The 26,652-nt window shown below is 39.9% G+C and overlaps 1 protein-coding gene across 6 annotated transcripts in view; it reads right to left on the bottom strand.

The window, feature by feature from the left end:
- Positions 1-26,652, bottom strand: part of ATXN7 (ataxin 7) — an 88,613-nt gene that overhangs the window by 48,773 nt on the left and 13,188 nt on the right. The window contains exons 2-4 of one of the 6 annotated variants that reach the window (XM_071756201.1): positions 21,732-21,824; positions 13,703-13,984; positions 12,971-13,039 (exon numbers count right to left, since the gene is read on the bottom strand). In XM_071756201.1, the coding sequence (XP_071612302.1) occupies positions 12,971-13,039; positions 13,703-13,973 (340 nt within the window). In that variant the 5' untranslated portion in view covers positions 13,974-13,984; positions 21,732-21,824. Of the gene's footprint in view, positions 1-12,970; positions 13,040-13,273; positions 13,421-13,702; positions 13,985-14,205; positions 14,523-21,731; positions 21,825-26,652 lie in introns of those variants that run through there. The other 5 variants (XM_071756202.1, XM_071756200.1, XM_071756203.1 and 2 more) reach the window with 5 other exon arrangements.

Genomic DNA, 26,652 nt, shown 5'->3' with positions numbered 1-26,652 from the left:
ATAGAAAATAAATTAAAAAGTGACATCAGAAACACCACAACCACTACAATCTTTAAAAACAAACTCTTCAAACCAATAAAAATAAAATGAGAGCCAGTTATGCATCTCTTGCATTATGATAATATTGCAAACTTCATATTAAAACCATGATCAGTTATCACATCATTTTCCTGCTACACAGGACACGCTCTGTGCTCATCTTTCAACCTCTTCCCTGCTGATTGTGGCCCCAGCTCTTGTGTGACAGTAGCCTGGCATTTTTCTTTAATTGTCCCAAGACAATGTAACCTCATGGAAAGAATATTCTGTGTACATTTTACATCATGCACCTGATACCTGAGGGAGCAAATCAGCACACACACACACACAAAGAAAACAATATAGACGACCTGTCAACTGAATTCTATTTCAGTATTTTCTTTTATTAGGCAACCCAACTACCTAAAACCACCCCACCCCTGCCACTCCCATTCTCCATGCACTGGAACATCTACTTCAAAAATAAACTGTTTCAATCACCTCTAATATAGCTATAAGGAAAATGGTGCCTGTGGATTTTCCTATACCAACTTGTACTTCTGCACCCCTCTCAATTTGGCAGGCAGTGTTTTCCATTAAAATTTCATTCCTTAGCTTTACAGATTTACTAGCAGTCGACTTGATAGAATAATAATAAAAAAGTAAGTTGCAAAGCAATAGGTATATAAATGTACTATAGCAAAAATAATGTCCAGAATACTCTGATACTTAATAGGATTAAAAGAGAAAGTGGAAAATGAAACAATGTTTTTGTTGTTACAGTGCCATAAAAGAACTAACCCAATTCTTAGGAATTTGAACCCTCATGTAGTGACATGAATTATTTTAAAGTTGGCTATTGTGTACCTTTAAAGCCCATCTTTCAAGATTTATATTTTCCCTGTTAAGAGTGATTTGCCCTATTTTAGGCTCTCGCCTTCACAAATTCTTTACCAGAATTCCATCTCCAAACACTACAAGTAAAATACATGATACCTGTTACAGATACAAAAAATCTTGGAAAACACTGAATGAACAAACCTGTATCAGTTATTATACCTGGCACCAGTTCTCTGTTTAAGGGTGAAATGGGTGATTTTGGAACCAGAGACAGGTTGGGAAGGACTGCAACTTTTAATACTTTTTAAACTTGGTTGTATTCAGAAATGAAGATAACTTAGATCCTATTATACATGCAGAAGATCTCAAAGGGCTACACGAGCTTTAAAGTAATTTTTCTTCACAGTCTGGCCCTCTATAACATCACAGGAACACCAGCTCACTTGTGATGTATACTAAAGGCAATACCTCCAGCAAAACACAGAAGTAAAGGAGAAAATCATTCCCTCGCACTATGTAACATACTGATTTGGTTGATTCAGTCTAACTCTCAGACTGACAGCTACTTCTAAGATTACTTCACTTCCCTGGTCTCTCTGTAGCTACCAGTGCTCCTGTCACACTTGGGAAGAAGGTATATGGACACGTATGAATGCACCTAAATACCCAGAGCAAGGTGAAAAAACCAAACTTCTCTCTTTTGTAGGCCAGCTAGCAAGCAAAATGCTCTACTCTTGGAAAAAAAGTACTGAATTGGTCAAAAGTTTTAATTTTTACAAGTCTTATGTCTAAAAAGATATATAACCAATAAATGTGTAATACAAGAAGCAAGTCATCCTTACACAAGGAGATCAGACATATTCATTGTATGACTGTGCAAGGAGACACAGACAAGTGGTGCCCTGCACCCCCCACAGATCTCAACTGGGGGTCCTGATGCTTTGTATTACAAGATCAGTTTGCAAAGGTCTGTAGAGGAGACAGCACAGAAGACATATGGAGTCAGTATTAAGCAAGTGGCACAGCAAAGAACATTTGGACTTGGGATTTTAAAAAAGGGAGAGAAAAGAACACTTCAGAGCACTACTTAACTGCCCCTAGATGATTCAGGATGACAACAGTAAGATAAACTAAGTGACAAAGAATTGACAGGTAAACAGGGTCTTTCAATATTCTAATAAATTCCTAGAGTTTACCACCCTGTAGTACACCTACAACGAATAACACATTCACCTTCCTAAAGCAGACAAAAGATAACTGCTGCAGACACAGCTAGGATAACAAACCCATGGTTTACAACAGAAGCAGATCCTTTGCCAGACACAGCAGTTGCATGCTCATGAATTTCAGGACCCAGGTTGAGGTCTGCAGCTCAAACCCGCTCAGAGACTCCGGCAATCTCTACTGGTGCCTATCCAGGGTAGGCAGGAAGCCAAAGCCACTGCTGCCAAACTTGTTGAGCCAGTCTTCCCAGAGCTGGCCCACAATGCACCACTTTGTGTTTGGAAATTGCTCAAAAGCTTTTGCTTCCAGCAACAGCATGAAACACTTGGGGAAAGATGCCAGAGGAGTCCAAGAAAGGGTATTGCGGGGCCACCATTACAGTATGGACACCCCAGATGCTCCCACCCATTGGTGACACCACCCTGAATCACTGCAAGGAGAAATGTAACAGTACTTCCCTTGAAGGCCAGATCTCAAAACTCTACTCTCAGGAGTGAAGGAAAACACTCAACGTGATTAAATGATAAATAAAGCCACTGATACTGCACCTTACCACCATATCTTCCCATTTTACAATGACGAGCACCACCTATCCAGAGCCTGTGATTTTGGTCTCTTCCCAGGATAGAAGCCTTCCTTCACGCCATCACAGTCATATCCATCATGACTCTCAATGGTGTTGAGGGAATTGCAGTGTTGCACTGAGAATCTCTTTTTCCTCCTCAGCAGTTGTAAACAAGCCTCAGATGAGACACACTGACAGCACGCTCAAGATTTTACTCCTGTGCTCTACCTACTCCACAGATAAAAATAGCATTCTTATCTCCAGGGCTATCAAGCTACCACTCCAGATCATTAAATTCAGGCCACAAAACCAACAGAAGAAGCTTGTGAGTTTTATTCCAGCAAATGACACAGTGGACTATGGCCCTGCATTTCAGGATGTAAGCTGACGGGCGGAGTGAAAAGGAAATTTCCCAAACAAGGTCTGATGCATTTCAGATTTCTCCAACCACCCCGTGGAAATAGCAGTGTTGAAACAGTCAGGCAAAGCAAACCAAGTCAGGTGGCTATTCTACAGGTTCTACAGAAGGAACAACAGATAAGGACAGGGCTCTGCCCAGCCTAGATACAAAACATAATCAAACTGGATCAGATTAGTATTGGTATTTTCCCCAAGGACTCTTAACTCAACTGGTGCTAGAAATCTTCCTCCAACCACTTGGCTACAAATAGAGTAGGACCAAAAAATTGTCATCTATTACATAAGCATCCATTATTATTTTATATATTGCACTGGCTTTGGTGGGCAACAGAGATATCTTGAATTTGGCTCAAAGCCTTTCTTCTGTAAATTATGAACTATAACACTGAACAGAAGCTCCTTAACAAGCATGACTTCTAAACAGTTGCTTTGAATAACAACTTGCACAAAAATGAAAAACAAAATTTCTTTCCAAAATGTATCTTTAAGTACTTGTATGAAGCAAATGCTGCCTATCAGGAAATAGATTTAAGACTTTATTTAGTATCAGCAAGAGCAGGACAACTGCCACCCGTCTCTGCAGAGCGGAACAGACAAATTCACAGACTGTTCCTAAAACCCAAAATTATATTCCTTACAAACTAAGCAAAACCTTCTAAGTTTTCTGCCCAAGTTAAATTACTTCAATACATTTCTAGAGTCATTCTAAACTAATAAAAATTAAACCTTTTTTTTATGATTTAAACATTTCCTGACAAAAGTAAGAAAATTCCTAGAAAAAAAATTATTTTGAAAGTTGCTTTTCAAATTATTTTACATGGTCATCTCAGTTAGCCAACACCCACACTGTCTGACTACTGGGAACACTTTTTTGTTCTTTTGACATATCCATAAAAATGCAACCAGTTAACCCAAATGTTTGCAGAGTCTGAGGCCTCCAGATATTCCACACTATTACAGATCCCTTCTGAATGGATAACAAAGATATTTGGTATGGTTCATGTTTATGTATACTGTATAGGTGATCCTTCTTTCTCCTTTTGGCATTATTTGCAGTAGCCCTCCAGTAGGAGACAAAAATAAATGATGCTGTAGCTCTTCCTCAGCAGAGTAACCCAGATTCAAATAGTACTCTCTCCAGTTCACAAAGATACTGATACTTCAAGAATTTAAGTCAAAGAAACTTTTAATTTCTATGACCTGACTTTCTGACATAGCTAATCACTAAAAACTAAATTTTAAAAAACACTAAAAACTAGATTTTAAAAAACACACTAACCAATATGTTAAATAGTATAAATTAGTTCTTACTTGCTGTTTAATTTTTCACAATACACTGCTTACAACTGATCCTGATTTCCACTACAGTCATTCACTGATACAACACCCTTAACAGTCTTAAAGATAACCAAGATATAAGACAATACTATGCAGTCATGTAGGTACCTGTGTAAAAATCAGTTCAGATTCATTCCAAAAAGATACATAACCAAGCACTCAATCCAACAGATTCTAGGATTACCAGACCAAATATATGTTGGAAAATTCAGGAAATTCTTCAAGCAACCATCACCTTGTTTTTGGAAACAACTTTAAAGTTAGAATGCAGCCCTTATTTTACGAATGTTCCACTCAGCAGAGATGGAGGAGCTGCTTAATCCAGCACTACCAGCAGAAAAAAAAAAAAAAAAAAAAAAAAAAAAAGCAAAAAAAAAGAAGCTTGTAGAACCACACCCTAGGTGTAAACTGATACAGATTTTCTTCTGTATTTTAGCCTGAAACAATAGCCAGAGGGTGTCATTTAGGCTACATACACCTTGACAAAGCATTGGCTACAATATCTAGGGACTGACAATTAAAATGTTTGCATAGGGAAGCACAGCAGTCTGATCACAAGGTTGTAGCCAATGTGGCTGTCTCACCCATGCCTGCTGAGCCCCATTACCTGGCCCTGCATCCTTCCCTCCAGTCACAAGCAAAACCCTTGCTGACTCCAGTGGCTCCCGATCAGACCTCACATCCCCAGATACCACTTAATAAACTGGCAGAACTCCAGGTTTCCCACTGACAACATCTACTCCATCGTTTATGCAGTCAATGAAAAAAACCTGTAGACAGAAAGCTGAATTTATGAAGAGCAAAATATCACAGAATTTGACGTTAAAAGAAAACAAACATCCAATGTATTGTGCACTCAGCATATTACTTGCTTTTCATATTTAACTCATTAAATCTTCTACACTTCATTTTAATGCAAGCTGCCATAGAACTTTCAGGCAAATGTATCAGAATGAAATGGTCCAACAAATGTTCTTGCAAATAAAATGAAGAGATCTCAAGGTGCACATTACAGACTTGCAACCTCAAAGCTGTTCCCTATTGGATTTTAGTTGCTCTGCAAACATTTTTCTCAGTGCCAGCTGAGAACACTGCATTTACTATTACACTACAAACAGTTGATGAAAGATGCAAGTCCTGCTTAGCCACAGAAAAGCAGATCAAGAACACTCTTAAGTTTTCTGGCTCTTGTTATCCTACCAGGAGAGGAGGGAGACAAAACCAACTATCCCCTTCACTTTTGATTACCAATCAAGTTTGCCTATGGGCTACACTGAAGTTATCAAAAGTCAAAATCGGGGGGGGGGGGGGGGGGTGAGCTTGTAAATAAAAGATGTTTCTCATGGGAAAACAGGTTCCCACAAAACAGCTTATGCCACAAGGGCTGACAAGCAGAGTTTATACACAAATAACCAAGCATTTGAGTATTTCTAATCTATATGAGCCAATAACCTAGATAGAATATCTACAATCAGAGTGGCCATTTCCAAAGCATGACTCACAGTGACGAGGGAGCAGCTGCATGTGCAGTTTACTTTGCTGAAGTCATACCCTGTAGTATCTGGGGTTACCATGAGAATCTGACTTACCAGGAGAATGAGCCTGAGAGCCACTGTATCACCACTCACAGTTGCAGACAGCCTGCACAACCAGGGAGAACTTTTGACTGTTCAAAGCCTTCCAGCAACGGGAACACCGATGACAATGAATTCATCACTTTTGTGACAACTGCTTTCACAGTCCTGCTATTCTTCTCCATTATCCTTTGAATTCCCTTTGCCAGATTTTAACATTTTTAACATTTACTGCTAAAAACTTGGTGTAAGCACAAAGCTGTATTCATCTCTGTGCTGTCACTTACATTGCAAGGATGTCTAGGAAATAATGGTGTCACACATGGACAGATTCCACATCTTCTGTTCATTAAAAGGGAAGAGAAACTATTTTAAAGCATCTTATAGACTATAAAGCATATTTAATTAAAAATAAAATATTATAATGACGTATGGAAGATGAAATCTCTGCCTTCTAAGGGATAAGAGATCACACATGTCCCCAGCTGGCCTTTGGCAGTTACAGTCATAAGCTGGACACAGCCAGAAAAGGTGTAGGAACTGCATGCATTTTCTTTTATAGATCCACTGCAATGGAAGAAACAGCTTTTAAATATTACCTTAGAGAGAGTAATCTGCAGCCTCTTAACCCAATTTATTCAAAAGTACCCTTCACCAAGCCTTTCTATCTTCCCTGCTCTACTTACATGACAGCATTATCAACTCATATGAAAGTCTTATTTCTATGTAATATTTATCACATTGTTGTTAGCGAGCATTTTTTGTTAAATATAAACAGAAACTAGAAAAAAAATCAATATAATCTCATATTATCAAGCCATCACTTCTTCTGTATAGGTATAACCTAGATAAACCATACATACCACTTAAGCAGCATTAGATAACAGCAAATTCCTGGCTGTTACATATGCACATAGACAACTATTTCAAAGGCTCTTATGAAAAAATAAAATATCCTGCTTCCCCACATATTACAGATAGATTGAAGCAGTTTTGTGCCTTCAGTTCCAGTGAACATCCCCAAGGCCTTGCAATATCACACTAATACTATGGTAATATCCAAGACCTGTAAAGTATCTTTAAAACATAGGAGATGACACAGTTCTAACTTGCAGCCTAACATCACAATATTCTATTTATAACATGTGACTCATCTCACCAGAAATAATTAAATATTGTAAACAGAACTTGGATTTAAGGGAAAAAATAACAAGAAGAAAACGAGGGCCAGTCACTGCCAATAATCTCAAAAGTAGCATCCTTTCAAACTGCATGTTTTTCAAGCTCTCTCATGAAATCTCCACAATTTTCTTAAACAGTTTGATGCACTTTTCAAGTCTCCTTGTAATTGTTTTGCGATAATCAGTCCCTGAATCCTTAAAACACTTTGTGTAAATAGGCAATTAAAATGCAATGAAATGGAGATTTATCTGATTACAGACTGTGAACAGCTATGCAGAATGTCAAAAAAGAAGCATGGCACATTGTACTGCTACCTTAAAATATTTATTTCAATCTATCACAATTTCTCAGTGTATTTGCAAGCAGTCAGGGAGTATACAGCCCTCTAAGCATCTTTGACATGATTTAACACAACAAAAATCAACTCAACTGAGCACCTCTAAAGGCTGAATAAAAACAAATTTAAATTTGAAATGAGATGCTGTCTCTTACTCGTATTTACAACTTAATATTGGAACAAAAGTTTCACTAATGCTTTAATTATTTATTGAACCTGCTGCTGGGAAAATTCTAGACCTTGGGTCTATGTGATAAAGATGCTTCTAGTGAGACCTCCTTGTCCAGTCCTGGTTTTCACTGTTTGACCCTGCCCAGTACAGGCTCAAGAAGAACAAGGGTTCATTGCTTAGCTCTCAGGATCCTCACAGCTCTGGAAACTTCACTTAATAACAGTATAAGCAAATCTCAAAGCTTCTGTTGAATGCCCTGAAGGTTCATGGAGTCGGCATTTATTTATTCATCTATTCCCCCCAGGATATATTAACTGTCCCAAGATGAGAAGTTCAATTCTTATCAAGTGCCATGATGCTGAACAGAATTTGCTTCCACCTGCTCTCCTGACAGATCCCTACTGTCATAAAAACCTTCTGGAGTGTCTTCTGAAGGTGTCTGCCAAAAACTGATGATCTGCGTTCCCACAGAAAATTCACCACTCACTTTATTAAGACCAGTACAGTCTAAAAACCATAAGGCTGATCTGGTGCTACATCATCACACAGCCAGCATGAGTTCTTACCTGCAATACCTCCAAGTACATCTAATGTACCAGAGACCATCACAGAACTAATCTGAACTTGCAATAAATTCATTGCCTCCTCTGCATCTCCTTCCATGACCATCCAGAAGACCACCTCATCCAAAACAGCTGTTATGTATGCAGAGCAATCAGAAACTTCCTCACAAATCTCAGAACCACCAGGTACAAACAGAACAAATCACTGGCAGGTGGCATGGGTGGCAAAGACCTCTTTTTAGCCAGGACTCCACAATCTTGATCAATGACAAGTAATCAAACCAAGCTCAAGATGCAAGTCACAAATGTTCTCTCATCCTCTTGTACTTTGTTGCCAGTTAGCTATAAACTGGTGAAGTGCTGGAAACAGGCAGTAACAAGGGATTCTCCTCTCAAAGCATCACACACACACACAAAAGGGGGATGTAGTGTAACTGAAAGGATAAGATGCTTAAACTCTCGCTAAGACACCCCACAGTTTCAGCATGCACTGAGTAATTCATCAAAACCAAGCACTCTTTTTTAACTTGTCCAACCAAATTTCTCATTTTCCACTCTCAGATGCTATAGATTCCTTTGCAATTTTATTAACATGCTTATTTCAAAAGAATTTCATGAGTCAATATAAGAATCTAACAGACTTTCACCCCAACCACTTCACACCTTAAGTAGTATTACAGCAAAAGTAATGATGACATCTTTGCTAAGAGCAGATACTTTCCTTCTCTCTCCTTAAGAGTGGCAGTTGTTTGTTTTTCTGGTTTTATTTAAACAACATACAAGATAGCTGGTAGAAATTGGAAATTTACCCTGGGGAGAGTCAGAGTTTGTTTGAGGGTGAGGGAGGGTTAAGCCCCCAGTCCCAGTGAACAGCTTTGGGCCTCATCACTTCTAGACAGAGCTTCTCTGCTCTTCCAGAGCAAAACAAGCCAATCTGTTGCCAAATTTTGCAAGAAGCAAAAGTTCACTCTGTTTAAGCCTGTCAAAGTTATCACAAATCAACTCAATGCTTACTAACAGCTCCACTTAAAAATAATCTTCACAACAGAACGGGCTAGAAAAAAATTTTTAAAGCAAACCAAATTCTGCACAGGTTAGGAAGAAAATTAACTTGTTTGCCAAAATCTTTTAAGCATCGATTACAAATTTTGACACTAAGAATAATTTTCTTCAGATGAAAAACTACAGATACTACAGACATATCAACATTCTTGTGAGACCTGCTGTGGCTCCAGGGTGTGCTGAGTGTACCTGAGCTTGCTGGCTGTATCTGACAGCACTGAAGTTTGAAAAATGCACTTCAGCAAAGTTTTGTTTTAAAATATTAGAAAACTGGATGAAGAGGACTAGATTTTCTGCCTTGTGGTTTTTGAATGCATTTACAGATTATAATGCAACATGCTAACACTTGCTTCATCACAGCAAAAGCTGCGTGGCAGAGGAATCTCACCTTTAGCTGGCTCACAAGCAGTAGGTAATTAAGTGACTGTGTGAGCTAAAAGATTCTGTTATGTGAACTACATATGAAAATAACTGAAGTACAGTTGCTTCTAACAAACATTGATAGTATTTCTCATCAAGGCAAGACTTCAGTGTACAAAGTCAATATAAATTTTAAAGGATGCTTCAAAATAAAACTTCCCCATGAAGCAGGGTAGTCCCTTTCTCTGAATATTCTGAACCAAAAACAAACGAAATCCATTGGGCCTATACCTCATTCCTGAAGCTCTAGTTTCTGCATCAAAGCTCAGTATGAACTGTTGCTGCCTCAAAAAGCAAAAGGCAGGAAAGTATCCAGTTAGTCTCTCACTTTGGTGAAGATCTGCAAGAATCCCAGCAGGAATGATTGCATATTATGGATTAGCAAAAGAGAAAGACTATAAGAACAATGACAAAGAAAACAGGGAAGTGAGAAAAACATTGGAAGTGTGGGAAGCTCAAATTTATTTTCTAGTTCTTACTCTGATGTGAGCTTGCTTATGTCAGGGAGGGTTAGATACAGAAAAAAGCGTTCAAGACTATGAACTAATTTTAGTTTCCTGATCCCTACATGGAACTAGCATCACTGACAGGTATTAAGGACTCATCAGGCTTCACAACCACCAGTGTACTGAGAGAGAAGCTGCCTGATCAGCAAATAGGAAATGCCAGTGACAGGTATGTTTGAAATCCTTCCTCTCTCTTCCCAGCTTGCAAACGTTACCCTAGAATGACACTTCTTATGCCTTTTATTCCTTTAAAGGAATAACAGGCATCATTATTTTCCTTTTAAATCATAGCAAAAGGAGATGCTGGTAATGTTAAGCTCCTTTTTAATACAGTGTTAGGACAAGGCAAACACTCTTCATTCAGCAGACCCAGACTCTACTGCCTACAAGCCTAAAATCCACCTCTCACCAACAGGCAGGTGGACCAGGAAGCCCCCCCTAAAAGACACAGAGAAATGGCATGTGGGAAAGGAAACAATTGCAAGCCATGTTGCACATAGTGAGCACACAGGCCAGTGGGAGCCTGACCTGAAAGCTGACAATTGTTAAATACAACAGTCCTTGGTTTTGAACTAAATTCTAATACATAGACATAAAGTCATGTTCCCTCCTTCGCTCCCTCTCCAGGCCATGAATATTTAATTCTTTTATGCAAACTGGAAGAGTTGCAATGCAAGGTTAAATTAACCTAAATAACCTTGAAATCCTTTTGTAAAGTTGGGCCTTTGAGTCAACTCCCAGTCTGTAAAGAAAGAACTTTCTTACACAACGAGTTCTGTTGTTCGCTGTATTTCAAACACCATGTGGTACCAAGACAAAAATCTTGAAGTTAGAGTTGATTGGACAAAATTTATACCTTAGATTCACCTTTGTGTTAGGATCTAAGGTTTCAACACTTCAATTCTGTAATAAATGCTTATTCCTCCGTTTTTAGTGCGAAATTCTTCTTGGGGAAAAGGAATCGGTTACAGTATTCTTCAAACTGTATTTGATAACACAACACCTACACACACTGACATGTTTTGCTGCTCCCCTAGTTCTTTAAGTGTAAGCCCTTAATTAAAACTTTTCCTTTTGCCATATTTTGCAGTAACAAGTGCACTACAGACCAGCTACCTCTATACTCCAAGCCAGTGTCTCATTCACAGGTCATATAGCAACCAAACTAAACAGACTTCTGGGAGCCTGACAGAGATACTAAGTTTCACTTTTAACTCTCAGAAATGTTTTATGAACTTCCTTCAACTCATAACCCTACAAATCATTCACAGGGTTGGAGTCAGTGTGGAGAAGGTGCGTCTCAGTGGTCAGCTTATGCAAAAACAGTTTCATGATCTGTCTCCAGAAAGGGGAGGGCACAAAAAAAAAAAAAAAAAAAGATTACTCTTCACCCTGCCAGCTAATCTTTCAAAATCTGGAAACCTCATATGCCTGCATTTTAAGAGGTAGAAATAAGAAAGAATGTGTGAAAATCCTTATTAGTAAAATCTTTATTAGGATAATGTGTATGCTTATTGTTATAAATGCTGTTTTAGCATTTGAATTATTTGCCTATTCAGAAAAATAAATATCCAATTCAGCAATTAGACTGCTACTTGGTAATAAAGTAATAAAGTGATTTTTCAAGAAGTCCAAGTACTTATACAGGTAAAAGATGGCAAATGGCAGAAGTGTTTCTGAGCACCACAGCATCCCTGTCTACTGCATCTCTCTTACAGGTCTGTGACTACTGACTCTGGCCCTAGAAATGTATTTTTTCCAAATTCTAGCAACACTAGGAGTTTCACATTAAACAGACATTTTGATTCAGCCTCAGTATAGATCCCTGCCTCACAATCTTATTAGCCTGTGCCACCTTCAGTTTCATTGCTGTTTGTAGCTCACGAGTAGATGAGTGCTGGATCATCTCCTCAGGTCCCTGTCTTCTCTGATCAGAAACCAAGTTTACAAACACAGTCTTCCATTTCTAAGTGTCAAATAAATAAGTTTGGCCTAACAGATCCAGTACTTAGATCAGTGAGGCCTAGTCTGTGGCATGCTTCTCAGAAACAGAAAGTCTAGTGGAACTCAGCTAGGGCTAACAATATTTTTAAAAGTTTTAGAACATCTCTCTGGTATCAAACAATGGTTAAATTCGAAAAGCAAACAAAAAAACTGAACCACACATCAGACTCATCACTGTGTTTTTCACAGCCTCGTAACAAAGTTACCAAGAATCTATAGTTTTCATTCATTGTTTGCTTACTACTCCAGGTAACATTGTTACTCCTGAAATGACTGGGCCACTAACTGGCTTTTGCTAACCACTGGTGAAAGGTCACTCTCATTTAGCAGTAGGCTTCAGAATTAAAGATAACACATGGACATAGCACAGAAAGGGATCAGTGCTCACATACCTGAATAGATTATACTAAGAATCAAAATATTTTAGCTCAAGAGAAGATATCATCAGTGCTGGTCACACAGCTTTCTTAGAACCATTTATAGCAAAACCAAAAAACTATAGAATTTCCAAAAACAAACACAATAAAGACAGAAGTAACCTATGCCCTACCTTACCTTGTAGTTCTGAGGTATTATATTAATTTAATAATAACGCTAATAACACCACTCACTGCCAGGCCACAAGTCCCAAATGCCAAGTGATAGGATTGAAGATGAGTTCCCTTTCTCTTTCTCATCCACGTCCTCTCGGAACTACAATCAGGAAAACTTCTCCGTGCACTTTTCAAGAATGAATCGCACTCACCTTCTCGGCAAAGTCGCATTGCTTCTCGGTTTCTTCCATATTCCTTGAAACTTTCTTCTAATGCTGTTCCTACAAGCAAAAAAACCACCACAACTCAATCCATGCAGAAGGCAGGGCGCAGGGATGACCCCCGCTGCTGACCTGTAACCCCTTTCCCTACGGGATCAAACCAGCACATCACGGCTACGATCCTCTCCCTAAGGCAGCAAACGGGGCCGCAGAGAGCCCCGGATCCGCCGTCTCGTCCCTCCGGAGCGGGTCGGGGTCTGTCCGAGCCGCTGTCAGCGGCGGGGGATGCCTCACCTGCAGCGGGAGCTGCCCCCGCCCCGAGCCCGGCCTGAATCGAGGGCAAGGAGGTGCCGGCCTCCGGGGATGGTTCAGACCTCCTCGCACCGTGTCCCGGATTACAGGAACTGGGGCAGCTACCGCTCCCCAGCCCTGGGGCCGCCGCCGCGGCAGCCGCGCACCGGACAACGAACTCGGCCGCGACGCTGCGGGGGAGTTGGGAGGGGGGCGGGGGGAAACGGACCCAACCTCCGCCCCGGGCCCGTCGCCCTCCAGCCGGGCACCCTGCCGTGTCGTATCGGCTCCCCACGGCCCCTCCGCCGGCGGGGCCGCACCCGGAGCACCCCCCCCCCCCAGCCCCGGAGCGGGCCGGTAGAGAGCGGTTGGAGGCAGGGAAGGGGTGTATGTGTAAGAAGGAGGGGGGAGAGGAGGAGGAGGGCCGCTTACCGTCGTTCCCGTGAAGTTTAGCAGCATCGACCCAGTGGCTCCAGGGCTGCCCCAGCATCGCCTCGGGGCTGGGCAGGGACCTGCGCTCCCCGACGGCCGCCATTGCCGCTGCGGCGGTGGCGGCGGGGCCGGCGCCGCTCCCGCCTCCTCCGCCTCTTCCTTCGCCGTGGCGGGGCCGCCGCTGCCGCTGCCTGACTGCTGCTGCTGCTGCTGCTGCTGCCGCCGCGCTGCGCTGCTCCCTTCTGACGTCACCCGCGGCCCGCGCCGACATTCTTTCCGCTGCTATAATGTAACGAGAGAGGGGGGGGGGGGGGGGGGGGAGAAAAGGGGAAAAAAAAAAAAAAAAAAAAAAAGTAAAAAAAAAAAAAAAAAAAAAAAAAAGTCATGGAGCGCTTAAGGTGGCACCGAGCTTTTAAGGAAGCGCCGAGGCGCTGTCAGCCCCGCTTCGCCTTTCCCTCCCCCGCGGGGGGGAACCTGCGGCCCCGGAGGCGGCGTCGACTCACCTCTGCGGCGGCCCGGGGGGCAGGAGCCGGGTGCCCATTATTGAACGGGGCGCGCTGCTTTTCCTCTTCACCGCGTAGGTGAGGCGCGTTTGTGTGTTTGCGCTAACAAAGCGGCGGAAAGAGGAAAGGAACCGGGAAGGGGGGGTAAGGAGGGGGGGCGGTTGTGGGGGTGGGCAAAGCTACACCGCCCGCCAGGCTCTCCCCGCATCCATGGGTCGCCTTCCTCTCCCCGCACCACGGGCCCCGCCACCCTACGAAAACAACGGCCGCATCACAACCCCGACTGGCACCCGCTGCCCCGGGAAGGGGAGGGGGGGTGAGGGCAGGGGGGCGGACGAACGAACGGACGCGACGCAGAGGGGCGGAGCAGGGGCTTGCGCGCCCCGCCCCTCCTCGACGGGGCCACCTTAAACCTGGCGCCTCCTTAAAAGCAGCCCCGAGCAGGAAGCTCGCTACGGGCGGGCGGCGTCCCCCCCCTCCCCGCATCGCCCGGGGCCACCGCCCGCAACCCCGGGCGATGGAGGGGGGGGTGTGGGGGGGGATGCCGCCCGCCCGGAGCGAGCTTCCTGCTGTCCACTGCCTTCGTTATCCTCATAACCTGTCTCCCAGGGATGGATCTTGGCTTTGTTATTCCTTATTTCTTCTTAAACAAGATTTTTTTTCTTACTTTTTTTTCTTTTTTCTACCCTAACCTTCAAGCGGTGTTTAAAGTGAGGATTTCCAAACCCAAAAGTCTTAGTAATAAAAGTTTTAGTAATAAAATTTTCGGTGTTTTTGTTTTGTTTTGTCTGTTTTCTGGTTGTTTGTTTTTCAAAATCGAGTTGTTTGATTTTAAAAAAATAAATAATCTGGGTTTCTAGTTCTTACACCAGGATTTTCTCTCCCATCGCCTGAAGTTTGCCAAGTGCCCATTTCAAATTGAACTCTCTCTGCAAAGATTTCTGGTCACACCTGATGCTGGAGGCAGTAATAATATCGATGAACAGATTAAAAAAAGCTATATAAACCTGATCTCCTCCTCTATAGCACTCGTGCTGTCAGTGGAAGCACATATGGGTATTTGCAAAGCAACAGCAGAAATCAAAACTGTAAATAAATAAGTTTAGCTGCATGATTACAGCCCTGCAGAGGTGTATGGATGTGCAGGCTTAACTTAATGATTTTCATTGAAAGTGTGGAACTACACCAAGCTATAGAGGTTTCTTTAAAAATCTATGCGTGTGAAAGATGTATTTATCCAAGCTGATGAGACAATCACCATATGAGATAGGTTGTAATTATAAGGATAGTTTCAGTGTTCCACCCAACTGATAATTTTCGTCACACTCAGAATCTATCCTATAAAACTGTAGATCTAACAATGAATAACAAGAGAGATTCTTCTCTTGTTTTGCTCACTGCATGTCTAACTTCTTTAAAAAAAGATGAGTACCCTGAGATTTAGATAAAGAGAGCAATGATGACTTCTACCATAGACATTTATAGCAGGATTAATTAACAAAAGCTTTTAATTTTGCGAGCTCTTCCCTGATCCTTAAGTTACAAGTGTTACTGTATTGTAACTTCTCCCAGAATAGTGGAACAACTCTTCAACTTAGGTCTGAGCATGAGTAAAGGTGTTTATGTGTGTACATGAGTGTGTATATGAGAGTCTGAAGATAGATAAGAAAGGGAGGGCATTATTGTTTGATTAATTATCAAATAGAATACTTGATAATATAGAAAAGTAATTATAATTAAAGCTAAGAACAACACTGGAAGAAAACTGTCAGGTGCTAAATGAATTCTGAACAGAACCTATGATGCTTCTGTGGTATAGAATCCAGATAGGAAAAAAAATCTAGAAGTGATTTCTTTCAAGCTTAGCTCAGGTGTCCCACAAATGGAGTCTAATATAACAAGCACAGATTAATTCAGACTCCAGACAAAAAGCATGTTACATATTCTGCTTTATATTCTGAACTTTACTTCATTCTTACAGCTATCCTTTGTTCTGGAAGAAGATGTCAGAAAGCTGCCTCAGCTGCAGTTTGATAAAGATCCTTGATACATCCGAGTGTCCATCAAATTCATAAAGGCTCTTGCTATTAATTATTTTACATAGGTCATAAAGAAAATATAGTGATGGGTGACCAAAAAGAGCCACAGAACACCAATGCCTGCCTTTTAATGATGACAGATTTTATAGTGGCAAATCAATTTAATGTTTGCACACAACATGGTTTTGTTCTTTAAACATTACTGATGTATGAATGTCAGTTTATACAAAAGGAAAATGGCTTAATTTGGCAAAATCACATAGATCAGCTAACTACTTTTGAAAGCCAATATATAATCAGCTTTTCCATTTCTAAGGCTGACCCTCACCAAGCTACCCAAAGGGGTAAAGCATACTCCACCTTTATCACATACATCTTTGATTATCTCACTTCTTGCTCTATTTCACTCTTTCAAACTGGTTGTTGCATTTTTTTCCCCTCCTTGTTTCATGACTTTCTTTTTTTCCCTATGTATTCCCACTCAAGATCTAATTCTGCAGTCTGGGCCTCAGGCTGTCCTTTAGTAAACCTTCTTCCACTAGTAAAATATTTTCCCACTGTTGTGAATACATCAGTTTTCCAGTAGAGGGAGAGAAGTGGCAGCAGAAAGATCAGTTAATCAGTTCAATGCACAAGACCAATTGATTAGTCAGAGATCAGCAACAGGGGCAGATGAAAAACCAATTTTACAAGGACTGGAGGAGGAGAGAATTTTCTTTTCCCACAAGCTCACTATGATGAACATGCGCTTGGTTTTTTTTTTTTTTTCCACAGATCTGCTCACAGATGCATTGGTCATTTTTAGGGGAAAATACAGAAAACCCTCACAATTCATCATGATAAAAGGACTGAGAATACATGTACAAGCTGTAGACTTTGAACAGAGGTGGCTATTACAGATTTGAGACATGCAGGTCAGGAGTAGAGTTATCCAAAGAGTGCTTGGCAACCAGAGGAGAGCCAGGGATATTTTGGGGATCGATTTGGTCCCTTCTGGTCCAAAGCCCTTTTTGAAAAAGCCCTCCTCTTCCCACTGACCACAGAAGCAGTCAAGAATGATCATACACATAAATTAGGCACCTCCATTAGGCACTCAGAATTAATTGAGATTAATCTGGTCAGGAGCGGGCAGAACACTCAACTGTGGAAAGCCAATGCTCCTGAACAGAACAAAAAATTGGCCCAGAAATGCTACATTTCAAAAAGGGCTTAACTGAGAAGTAGCATTGGGACTGAGATGTTGTTTGAATAACCACAGACTGCTCATACATGTGAATGAGAAGAGGTACTCAGAGAATGGAGAGAAGAAAGCCTGGAGGAGTGAGTTAGGTTAGGACAAAGTGGAGAAGGAAAAATGTGAGGCAGGCAAACAGCAGGAAACAGTGGAGGATGTAGAGAAAGTAGCCAAACAATGGGGTGAAGAAAGCATAAAGAAATAAACAAGAATTACAACACAGCCTGCAGAAGGCAAGACAGAATGGAGTCAAGAAGAGGAAACAAAACACACACAATGAAAAACCATAGTTTTAAAGCTCACTAAACAGATTTAACAATCTTTTAAAGATGGTTGGTGATACTAATATCCAATGTATGCCTACAAAAAGCATGCAACTGCTTAAAACAGCAGAGGATGGTTATTTTGTGGCTTGACACTGGAGGTATTTTTTCACCTGTCCCAGCAGGTTTCATTCCTTTGCCAGATGGTCAGGGAAATCCACTCAAACAGGGAACACCCTCCTAGCTGCTCAGTTAGAATCTGTAAGACACCCTCCACATAGGACCTGAGATACGATAACTCTTAACTGGAATGAAAAAGGAAGGATGGCTCTGCAGAGGAACTCTTATTAAGAACAGCAGGAGTACAATGATACAATTCACTGATCATTTTCCATGAGGAAAGTGAAAAGATGCAAGAACTGAAGTGCCAAAGGGAAGACAGGGAAAACCTAAGAGGGTGAGTACTTCATCAGTACTCAGAAGAAAGAAAAATAATGAATTTAAAAAAAAGTCTGTCAAGGAAGAGATCTGAGGGGCATTAAGGCATTAAAGGAAACCAAATAAGTTAATTATAGCCAAAAGTTATGAAATTATCAAGAAGAGCTTAAAAACTACGCACAAATGTTATTAGTGAAGACTCATACACAGGACCATGATCCTGCAGAAAAACAATTATGAGCAGAACACAGTAAAAATTATACAGCGAACCATGCCAGTCTATTCTCCTTTTACCACAGATATTGGAAACAGGTTGATGTGTATGATGTTATTTGTAAGTAGCAGTTCAAAAGGGAGCTGGAGATGCTGAGAAGCACTGGAATACAGTTACTTTAAATACTGTAATATGAAATTGTTGTGTATATCTACTATTAACTACCTGTACCAGTGGAAAGAACAATATATTTAAGATTAGAAGACAAAGTATCCATTTCTGAGGAGAAGGAATGGGGGAACAAAGGCTAATGAATATAAGTAAAGCTGAGAACTCTGCATTAGGATAAGAATGCAATAGATGCCTCCAAACTTCACAATGCCAATACTAAAGATAATTTAATATTTTTACACCCAAATTACAAACCTGTGTCATTGCCATGTGTTAATAAAATATTCAATATGAAACAAATAATTGTAACCACTTCCTTCTTCACTTAACTATCAAATATGTCTTAAATGCAAGTCAAATCTCTAAAAAGTGAGAACATTGCAATCCAAAGCAGAACAAGGAGCATAAGGAGTACAGGAACACAGCCCCTTGCCCTGCTTAGATGTCACTAAATACTCTCAATTCTGAAAGACACTTTTACAGAGAAAACATCAAATAGTGACACAAAGTTTTTAAGTGTTAAAAGTAAGTAGGTAAAATGACACCAATTATTTGGAAATCAAACGATTCTTTATTTTACACAAGGTACTGAAATCACCTCTTGAGTTAGGAAATGTTAAAACAATTTCAGCAACCTAACTATGCAGCTGAATCAACTTAATCAGAGGAATCAGAAATGGATATGACCTTTTAAATTCTCATTTATACACAGAGAATACAGTACTACAAATTAGAATGATTAAAATACCCAGCTACTCGGGTCAATTGTAACAAAACATTAGTGCTGAATTTCCATTTCTTGAAATCAAAGCACTTAATGGGAACAGTTTAATCCCAATGATCTTTTGATGGGACCTAACTACCACGCCAAGGTTTCACAGCCCTGTGTGGGTTCTTCCCAGCTTCCCTACATGGCTCCTTGGTAATTCTGAGGCAGAAAATTCTGAGTCCAAGCACAGCCCACTCAAGAGTTCCTTGAGGTCACTATGATGCCTATCTCTGATTTGAAGTCCTCATACCTCCAGAAGAAGTTTGACATTCTGCTTAACATCCAGTCAAGGATCCAGAGAAGCTTGGCACAAGGAAATTTAAATTTATACCATTCTCATCACATTTGACTGCTCCTTGGTGATGGTACCTGCACTGATCACATACTTAGCAAGTTAGCAACAAAATATCATACAAACTGGATGTGGCCAGGTCTATGGGAGCTGACAGGATGCATACAAGGTGCTGGGAGAGTTAGTCTGAAAGGTCATGGATGTGGACCAGAAGATTGGTGGTAAATTGGCTAAACTGCTGTGCTCAAGTGTGGGAATGCTTTAAAGTCAAACTGGCCATCAGCTACAGAGTTCCTCAGGGGTTGATAGGCTCAATCCTATTCAGTATCTTCTAAAATTATCTGGATGATGGGAGAAAATGCATCCTTCACCAAGTCTGCAGATTACTTGGAGGTTGTAAGACCAGTTAGATACACCAGAAGGAAGTGTCTCTATGTGCAGAGACTGTGAAAGGCTGAAAAACTGGGCTAGTTTCAAGAAATATTAAAAAAAACCAACTTTACAGAGTCCAACTGAGCACCAACAAAGTGATTAGAAGGCTGGAAAAAATACTGAAGAAATGAGAAAGAACTGACTTTGTTTGGCCTAAAGATGTGGGATGTAATCCCAGTCTTTCAATATGTAAAATATAGTTATAGAACACAGAGGTCCTCTCTTCACAAGAAGCAAGTGACAGGCACGAGTTGCTTCAAAAGTTCTGTCTGCATATAAGAAAAAATATCCACTGTAAGAACAGTTAAAGATTAGAACAGAGAAATGGTGGATTTTCTCTTGCTAGAAATACTTCACACTTGGCTTGACCAAGCCTTGGATAACCTGTTTCCAACAGAGGGTTGGACCAGATGATGGGAGTCCAATCTAGACCTTCTTATGATTATATGAAAATACATGATTATATATTCTTATGATTATATGAAAATCTTGTGGCCCTATTTAGTGATGAGGAGAAAGGAAGTAGATGAGAACAATGATGGGTTTAGTTTGCAGCCCCAGGAACTGTGGGTTCACTGATACAGCCACTTCTCAGGCTGCTGGAAAATCCAGGGGAAGCATTTTGTTAGAGAAACCTCAGGTATTACAATGCTTCATATTGCAAGAGCCACAGTATGACAACCATTCCTGGCTCTTCTTGAGCCCAAATTGATTCTGCCACTTAAAAAAAAAAAAATCTGCAGACCAGCTCCATGCCAACTGTAATGGCCCTTTCTGCTGCAGTCTATTTTTAGCTATGTTATAATATAGATAGATATAAGATGATTTGCACAGCAAATACTAGCCAGGCTGTAGCAGACTGGATTCTTCAAGTCTGTGCATAAGAAAAAGTCCAACTTTGAGTGAAATATTTCCTTGTGATGTCAAGCAAAAAGCATACCAAACGTTGAAATGCATGTAATAATAAAGAGTAGAGATAAATGTAAAGGAAACAGAAAGAAACTGATATTGTTCCAGTGAATTAGCAATGGTAAAATAATCTGCATTAGCAGCTTCTTAGCCAAAATTTAAATTTAAATTTAAAATTAAATTTAAATTTAAATTTATTATCATAATTTTCTCTTATTCCTAGCATTCTGGCAGGAATAGCAGTCAAAGAGAAAAACCCCACTGTGTTAGGCAACTGCAGTCTTTGCCTCAGTTTACAATTCTACTTTCTGAGCTTCTAAGATAACAAGTATGGTATATACCAGAGCCTAACAACCTTCAAATGCTTTGAAGCATCAAGGAAATGTGGAAAAAATAATTTTCCAGAAGTTTACTTCATCTAAAATATAATAAATAAATGATAAATGTGCCAGCCTGGCACATCTTCTTTGTCCAAATCACTTTTTCTAAGAGACTGAAATGTAAAATCCAACTTACTTTTATCTTTTTAATTTTGTCTGTTCCATGCATTGAACTCCTTTTAGGGTGACTGTAAGGTTGCTTTATTTCCCACTGAAACATACATTAAAAAAAAAAAAAAAAAAAAAAAAAGGTTCCCCACTGCATCTGGTAACACTTCAGACTTGCCTTGCAACCCTGCTAATATCCTGTTTTCCATGCTTCTCACATCTAAAGCATGTGAATACTATGCTTAAGGAAAATATTTGAGCAAGCATGTCACAGTACCTTGAAAGTATGGTGAATCGCTGGGTTGATTTATCAGTTGATCTTCATCTGTTCAGATTTTGGAAGCTTTTTCTGACTTGTACCTGATTAATTCTGAAAGAAAATAAGAAGAGCACAGCAGTAAGACCTTTGAAACCTTATCTCCATTTCATAGCTATAAAGGTGACTATTTAAAAGCTGATATGAGGCATTTTCTCAATTTTACAAATCCAGTTTTTGCAGAGGGTTTCAAATTGAAAGGTAAGCAGGGAGCTGTTACGCACCGTTCTGTGCAGAGCAGCTCTTTAAATGGCAGCCTGACATTACCAGAAAGGTATGCATTGGGTGAAATCTCAATCTTCAGCCCAGTTACTGCACTCACATCAACTATTACTGACCAGATTTCCAAGCAGAGGCCGTGTCTGTATCACAGTGCTGGATTTTCCACACAGGATTTTTCTGGAATTATAGAACGACCCCAACAACAGAGGCTCAGGGGACGTAGTCACTGATGTTTTTACCACCATGTCATAGAAGAGCTAAAAATGATCCCTCACGTAAGAGTCATCAATGACCATTAGTGTATCACTGATGGAGAACTTAACAAAAAATCAGAGAGATTTGCAGCTGGAGGCCTTTCTCACAATAGGGATGTTTAGAATCTCAGACTCAAAATCCTTCCACTCAATGCTTATGAATTTACTGTATCAACAAAATTTAAGCCAGGTTTGCTTTGGTTTAGCATAAATCAATGCATAATTGGGTAAAGATAGCCAAAGCCCTCTTAAAGAATAGAAAATCAACCATTCTTGTGCACAGGTTATAGTAAAGATCAAATACTCCATTTTTAGAATTGCCTTGAAATGATTATTTTTTTTTCATCTGCTAAAAAGTTACTAAGAGAGAGACCAATAAGCTAATCTAGCACTGGGACAGGTTGACTCTTCAGAAAAAACTATTTTTTTTCCCCTCCAAGGATTAAAGTCCAGACAAGAGGAACACAGTCCAAGAGGGCATCCACAGGCTGGAGGGCTCTGCCCCAGTGGAAGGTGCAGAACGAAGCTTTTCCTGGCGTCTCCTGCTCTTCTGAGCAGCTGTCTATAAACTGAGTTTATACCTTAAAAGTCTTCTTATGCACTGAGGATAAACCCCTATTTTTTATATTTATTTTTATTTTAAACTGCAGCTTAGCAGCTGACACTATCTTGTCTGAGATCACCTGCAGGCACACTTACTATTTCTGTGCTTTACTCTGCTCAGTGACTCACTCGATCTTAAGAAACACATCTGAGCTCAATAACATTCTACTTTCTTCATAAAATCCAAAGTTTTCTCATCTTCAGTGGACAACACTTGAGTGTAAATCCAGTGTTATTTTCTCTCTCCTCTGCAGCCTTTGCTCTGCTTTATGGTTAATAAAACTGATGTTTAACAAATTTCTACACTAGTAAAAGTCTCAGAAAACACTGTATTTCCTTGTTACACATACAAATCTCATTGAATATTACAACAGAAAACTTTCTCTTCAACCCTTGCTGTTGCTCTCTGGTAAAGGCAATGCAGTGTTTGTCAAAAATCCTTTTTCTCCTTCATTTATTTAACACCTAAATTCATATGGACCATCCCCTTTCACAGAGCACTCAATCCTTGGCCTCCGAGTCCTTCAAGCATATGCCCTGCCTGCCCAAAGTAACTCACTCCTTTTTGCTGTCCCAATTATTTTATGGGATATGAGAGCTCTGCATGCAGAACTCCCCTGCTTTTATCCTGACAATGTTTTTTGTTACAAAAAAAGCAAGTTCCATTGCTTCATGCAAAAAGTAAACCAAAATATACCTATAGAACAGACTTCTCCAAAGACTTAGAAATCTAGAAATGGGGCAGTAAGTGGTAAGTAAAAAAAAAAAAAATGGATCAGAGAAGGGTGATGGAATGATGAGCAAATTTCTGTAAACCAGAGCTCAGAGCATACTATGTCACTACCTGTGAATTTTGCTGTAGGGATTCCATGTGGAGCTGAGTTGAAAGGAAGTTAAGAGAGTAAGTTTCAAATGAGAAAAAGTGACAGCTTAACGACCCTTTAAAGAGAATTCCTTCTCTGGATAATGGGTGGCAAAGAACAGGGATGATTCTTTTCGAGAATTTACAACAGGTCAACTACAACCACAACTGTCAGCAAAGAGTAATGCAAGGAAGCAGTGGGATGAATGAGAATAAGGCAGAAGGAGTTTTTTCTCCAGCAGGTAAGCACTTTGGTGGTACCCTGGAGATCTAATTCAAAGATGGAAAGATGACAAAAATAGTCAAAGCAGCAATGCTAGAAAATGGAAAAAGGCCTCACCATTTTCAAACCTGTGAAGCAGACTTAGCATTAGGGCACTCTGGATATCTCCCTCTCAAAGAAATTTTGTTACAATTGCCATTTCTTTGAGCAGTTACTGATACAAAAGTCAGGAAACCACAACCTGGCAGAGGAAAAACTATATCCCAGTCAAAACTGGGATATACATTAGATATACATCTACATAGAGGTCTACACTAAAGGCATAAAGCCATTTATCCATTTAAGAGAAATATACTTAGATGAAATCTCTAATTGCAAAGCAACTCATTAGAACAAAGGAAATGAAAATGTACCTCACAAAGCATCCCCAATTCTTCAAAGTATCAAAACTCGTGTCTCAGCTACCCAAATTCCTTTAACTCTTCCTTTTCAGTTGTCAGAAATAGGCACCAAAGGTGCCTAAATTTTAGCACAATCTTTTCTCCTTTGCAGCTACTAAATATCCAAATACAGGACAAAGCACCATATCTACATTTATCTAAACAAAGATCTGGACATGGTGAGTATAATGCCCACAACACCAGGCTTCAATTAGACATTTTGTTTATGGGGATAACCTAATGAGGTCTTTATCCTGCCCCTTGGAAAAATGGTATAGGAAGCATGTGTTGAAGGAACAGGGGCTGGGCAGCAGAAGGCAGGATGATCAGAGCAATCCTCAGGCTAATCTCATTTTTTCTGGAGACTGACTCAGTACAGAATCTCAGGGGGTCAGAGATGGCACTAGGAACTATAAACTCTACCAATACATAACTGGCCCTCCTATTCTCTCTGGGAGACAGAATTCTTTACATCTCCACATATTAAAAAAAGAAATCCCAGCTACATCTTCAAATAAAGTTAGATATGCAACTTCTGTAAACATCAATTACAAAAATCACAGCGTCTCAAGATTTCGTACAGTTCCTATGTATCCTGGTATAAAATATTTTCCAGAACTACCTAAATATTTACTATTATTTGTGCAAGCACAAATGAAACAGAATATTCGGTGCAAAATATAATAATGATGCACGTTATTCTGAAATTATTTCAAACATGCATAGATGTCTTCATAAATAAAGAGAACCATCAAGCTTAAATAACTAATATCTGAGTTACTACATAACTTATACCTTAGTCAGTGGAGAAGAAACACCACTTTCAGATATTTCCAAATACACTGATAAAAATTGCAAAATAGTTACACACAGTGAAGTGAACTTGAGGTGTCTTAGCCCTGACTACTCTGATTTCCCTTTATCTAATGGCAACAGGAAAGGATTTTCATTCATTGTTGTGCTCAACAAATAATGTTATCACTTATTTTCATTTCATCTTCCCACAATTTATCTTTTAACTTAGAAGTTTTCTTTAGCAGGAAGATTAACAAAGTCAGAAGAAGCCTTTGCACTTCAACTGTTTAAGTACAACCACACAAAGCATTGAGCATACAGGTTAAAAAGAAATACTTTTAGAAATAATGATATTCTAGAAGCAAGTATCTTGCCTTACATTTCAAAACAGCTGCACCTTGAAGTATGAATTATACCACTATTTGAAAGTTCAGTCCACAAAACACATTTGCTTACTGCACCTAAGATAAATAAGGACAGTTGTAATTATATTTATACATTCCTGTAAGTATGGTGTTTATATAAAACTGTAGAGATGAATAAGATCTGCTCTGCATCTTATGGCACAAGAATATTTCAAACCAATTGCAACTTGTGTTACAACAGAAACACAAGAAAACAAAAGACAAGTAGCAAGCAACAAGAAGCTATACATCAGGATTTTCCATTTTTGAAAATAAATAAAATCCTGATTGGCTCATTTAGAAGGGTACACGAAGTAAAACAGCAATGTTAAGAAGAATACACAAATGCATAATATAAACATACTTTTCAAGCCAGAAAGACACAGCTAATCAAGACAATGCAGAGAACATGATTAACATGATTTGCAAAATTTATTACTGAGCTTCTCTGTTAAAGGTAATATTATTCACACTACACCATCACAGTTATTGCAGATTAAAGCTCTCAAATTAGCTCCTCATGTATATCATTATTGTGAGTGGCTGCATTTTATCTGTCTAATTTTAAATCACTGCAGGCAGATGAAAGTCATCTTAAAATCTGACTCATAATTTAGGTACCATTCCACTAACCTTAACAGAGATGCTGGTTCTTACACAGGTACAACACTATTCTCAATGTAAACAAAGGACACTGTCATGCACCCCAGGCTAAGGATGTCAGCATTTTTCAAACACCTTTCTGACTGTTCCATTTTATGGTGATGCAATATGACCTACATTTGCAATGGCCAAAGAGAGACAGAGAGATAGAAAGGGAGGAGATAGAGAAAAGAAAGACAGACAGACCTTTGCTGTCCTTATCCTCCATTAACTACAGCTTTAACTGTCCCTCATGGGGATGGTAATGGGCAAGAATAAAAGCAGAATAACCCTATGGCAAATTCTGAATGAGAAGTTAAATATAGGCCAGCATAAGAAATACCAAGGTTTTTTTTTCCACAACCCTGTGAACCAGTACAAAGTAATACCCTCAACAGGAAAGAACAGCAGAATCAATAATTTTATAATCAGTTGCC

The sequence above is a fragment of the Heliangelus exortis genome, chromosome 12 (assembly GCF_036169615.1).
Source record: "Heliangelus exortis chromosome 12, bHelExo1.hap1, whole genome shotgun sequence".
Lineage (NCBI taxonomy): Eukaryota > Metazoa > Chordata > Aves > Apodiformes > Trochilidae > Heliangelus > Heliangelus exortis.
The sequence above is the reverse complement of the archived record's forward strand: the minus strand, read 5'-3'. Positions and strand labels throughout refer to the sequence as shown.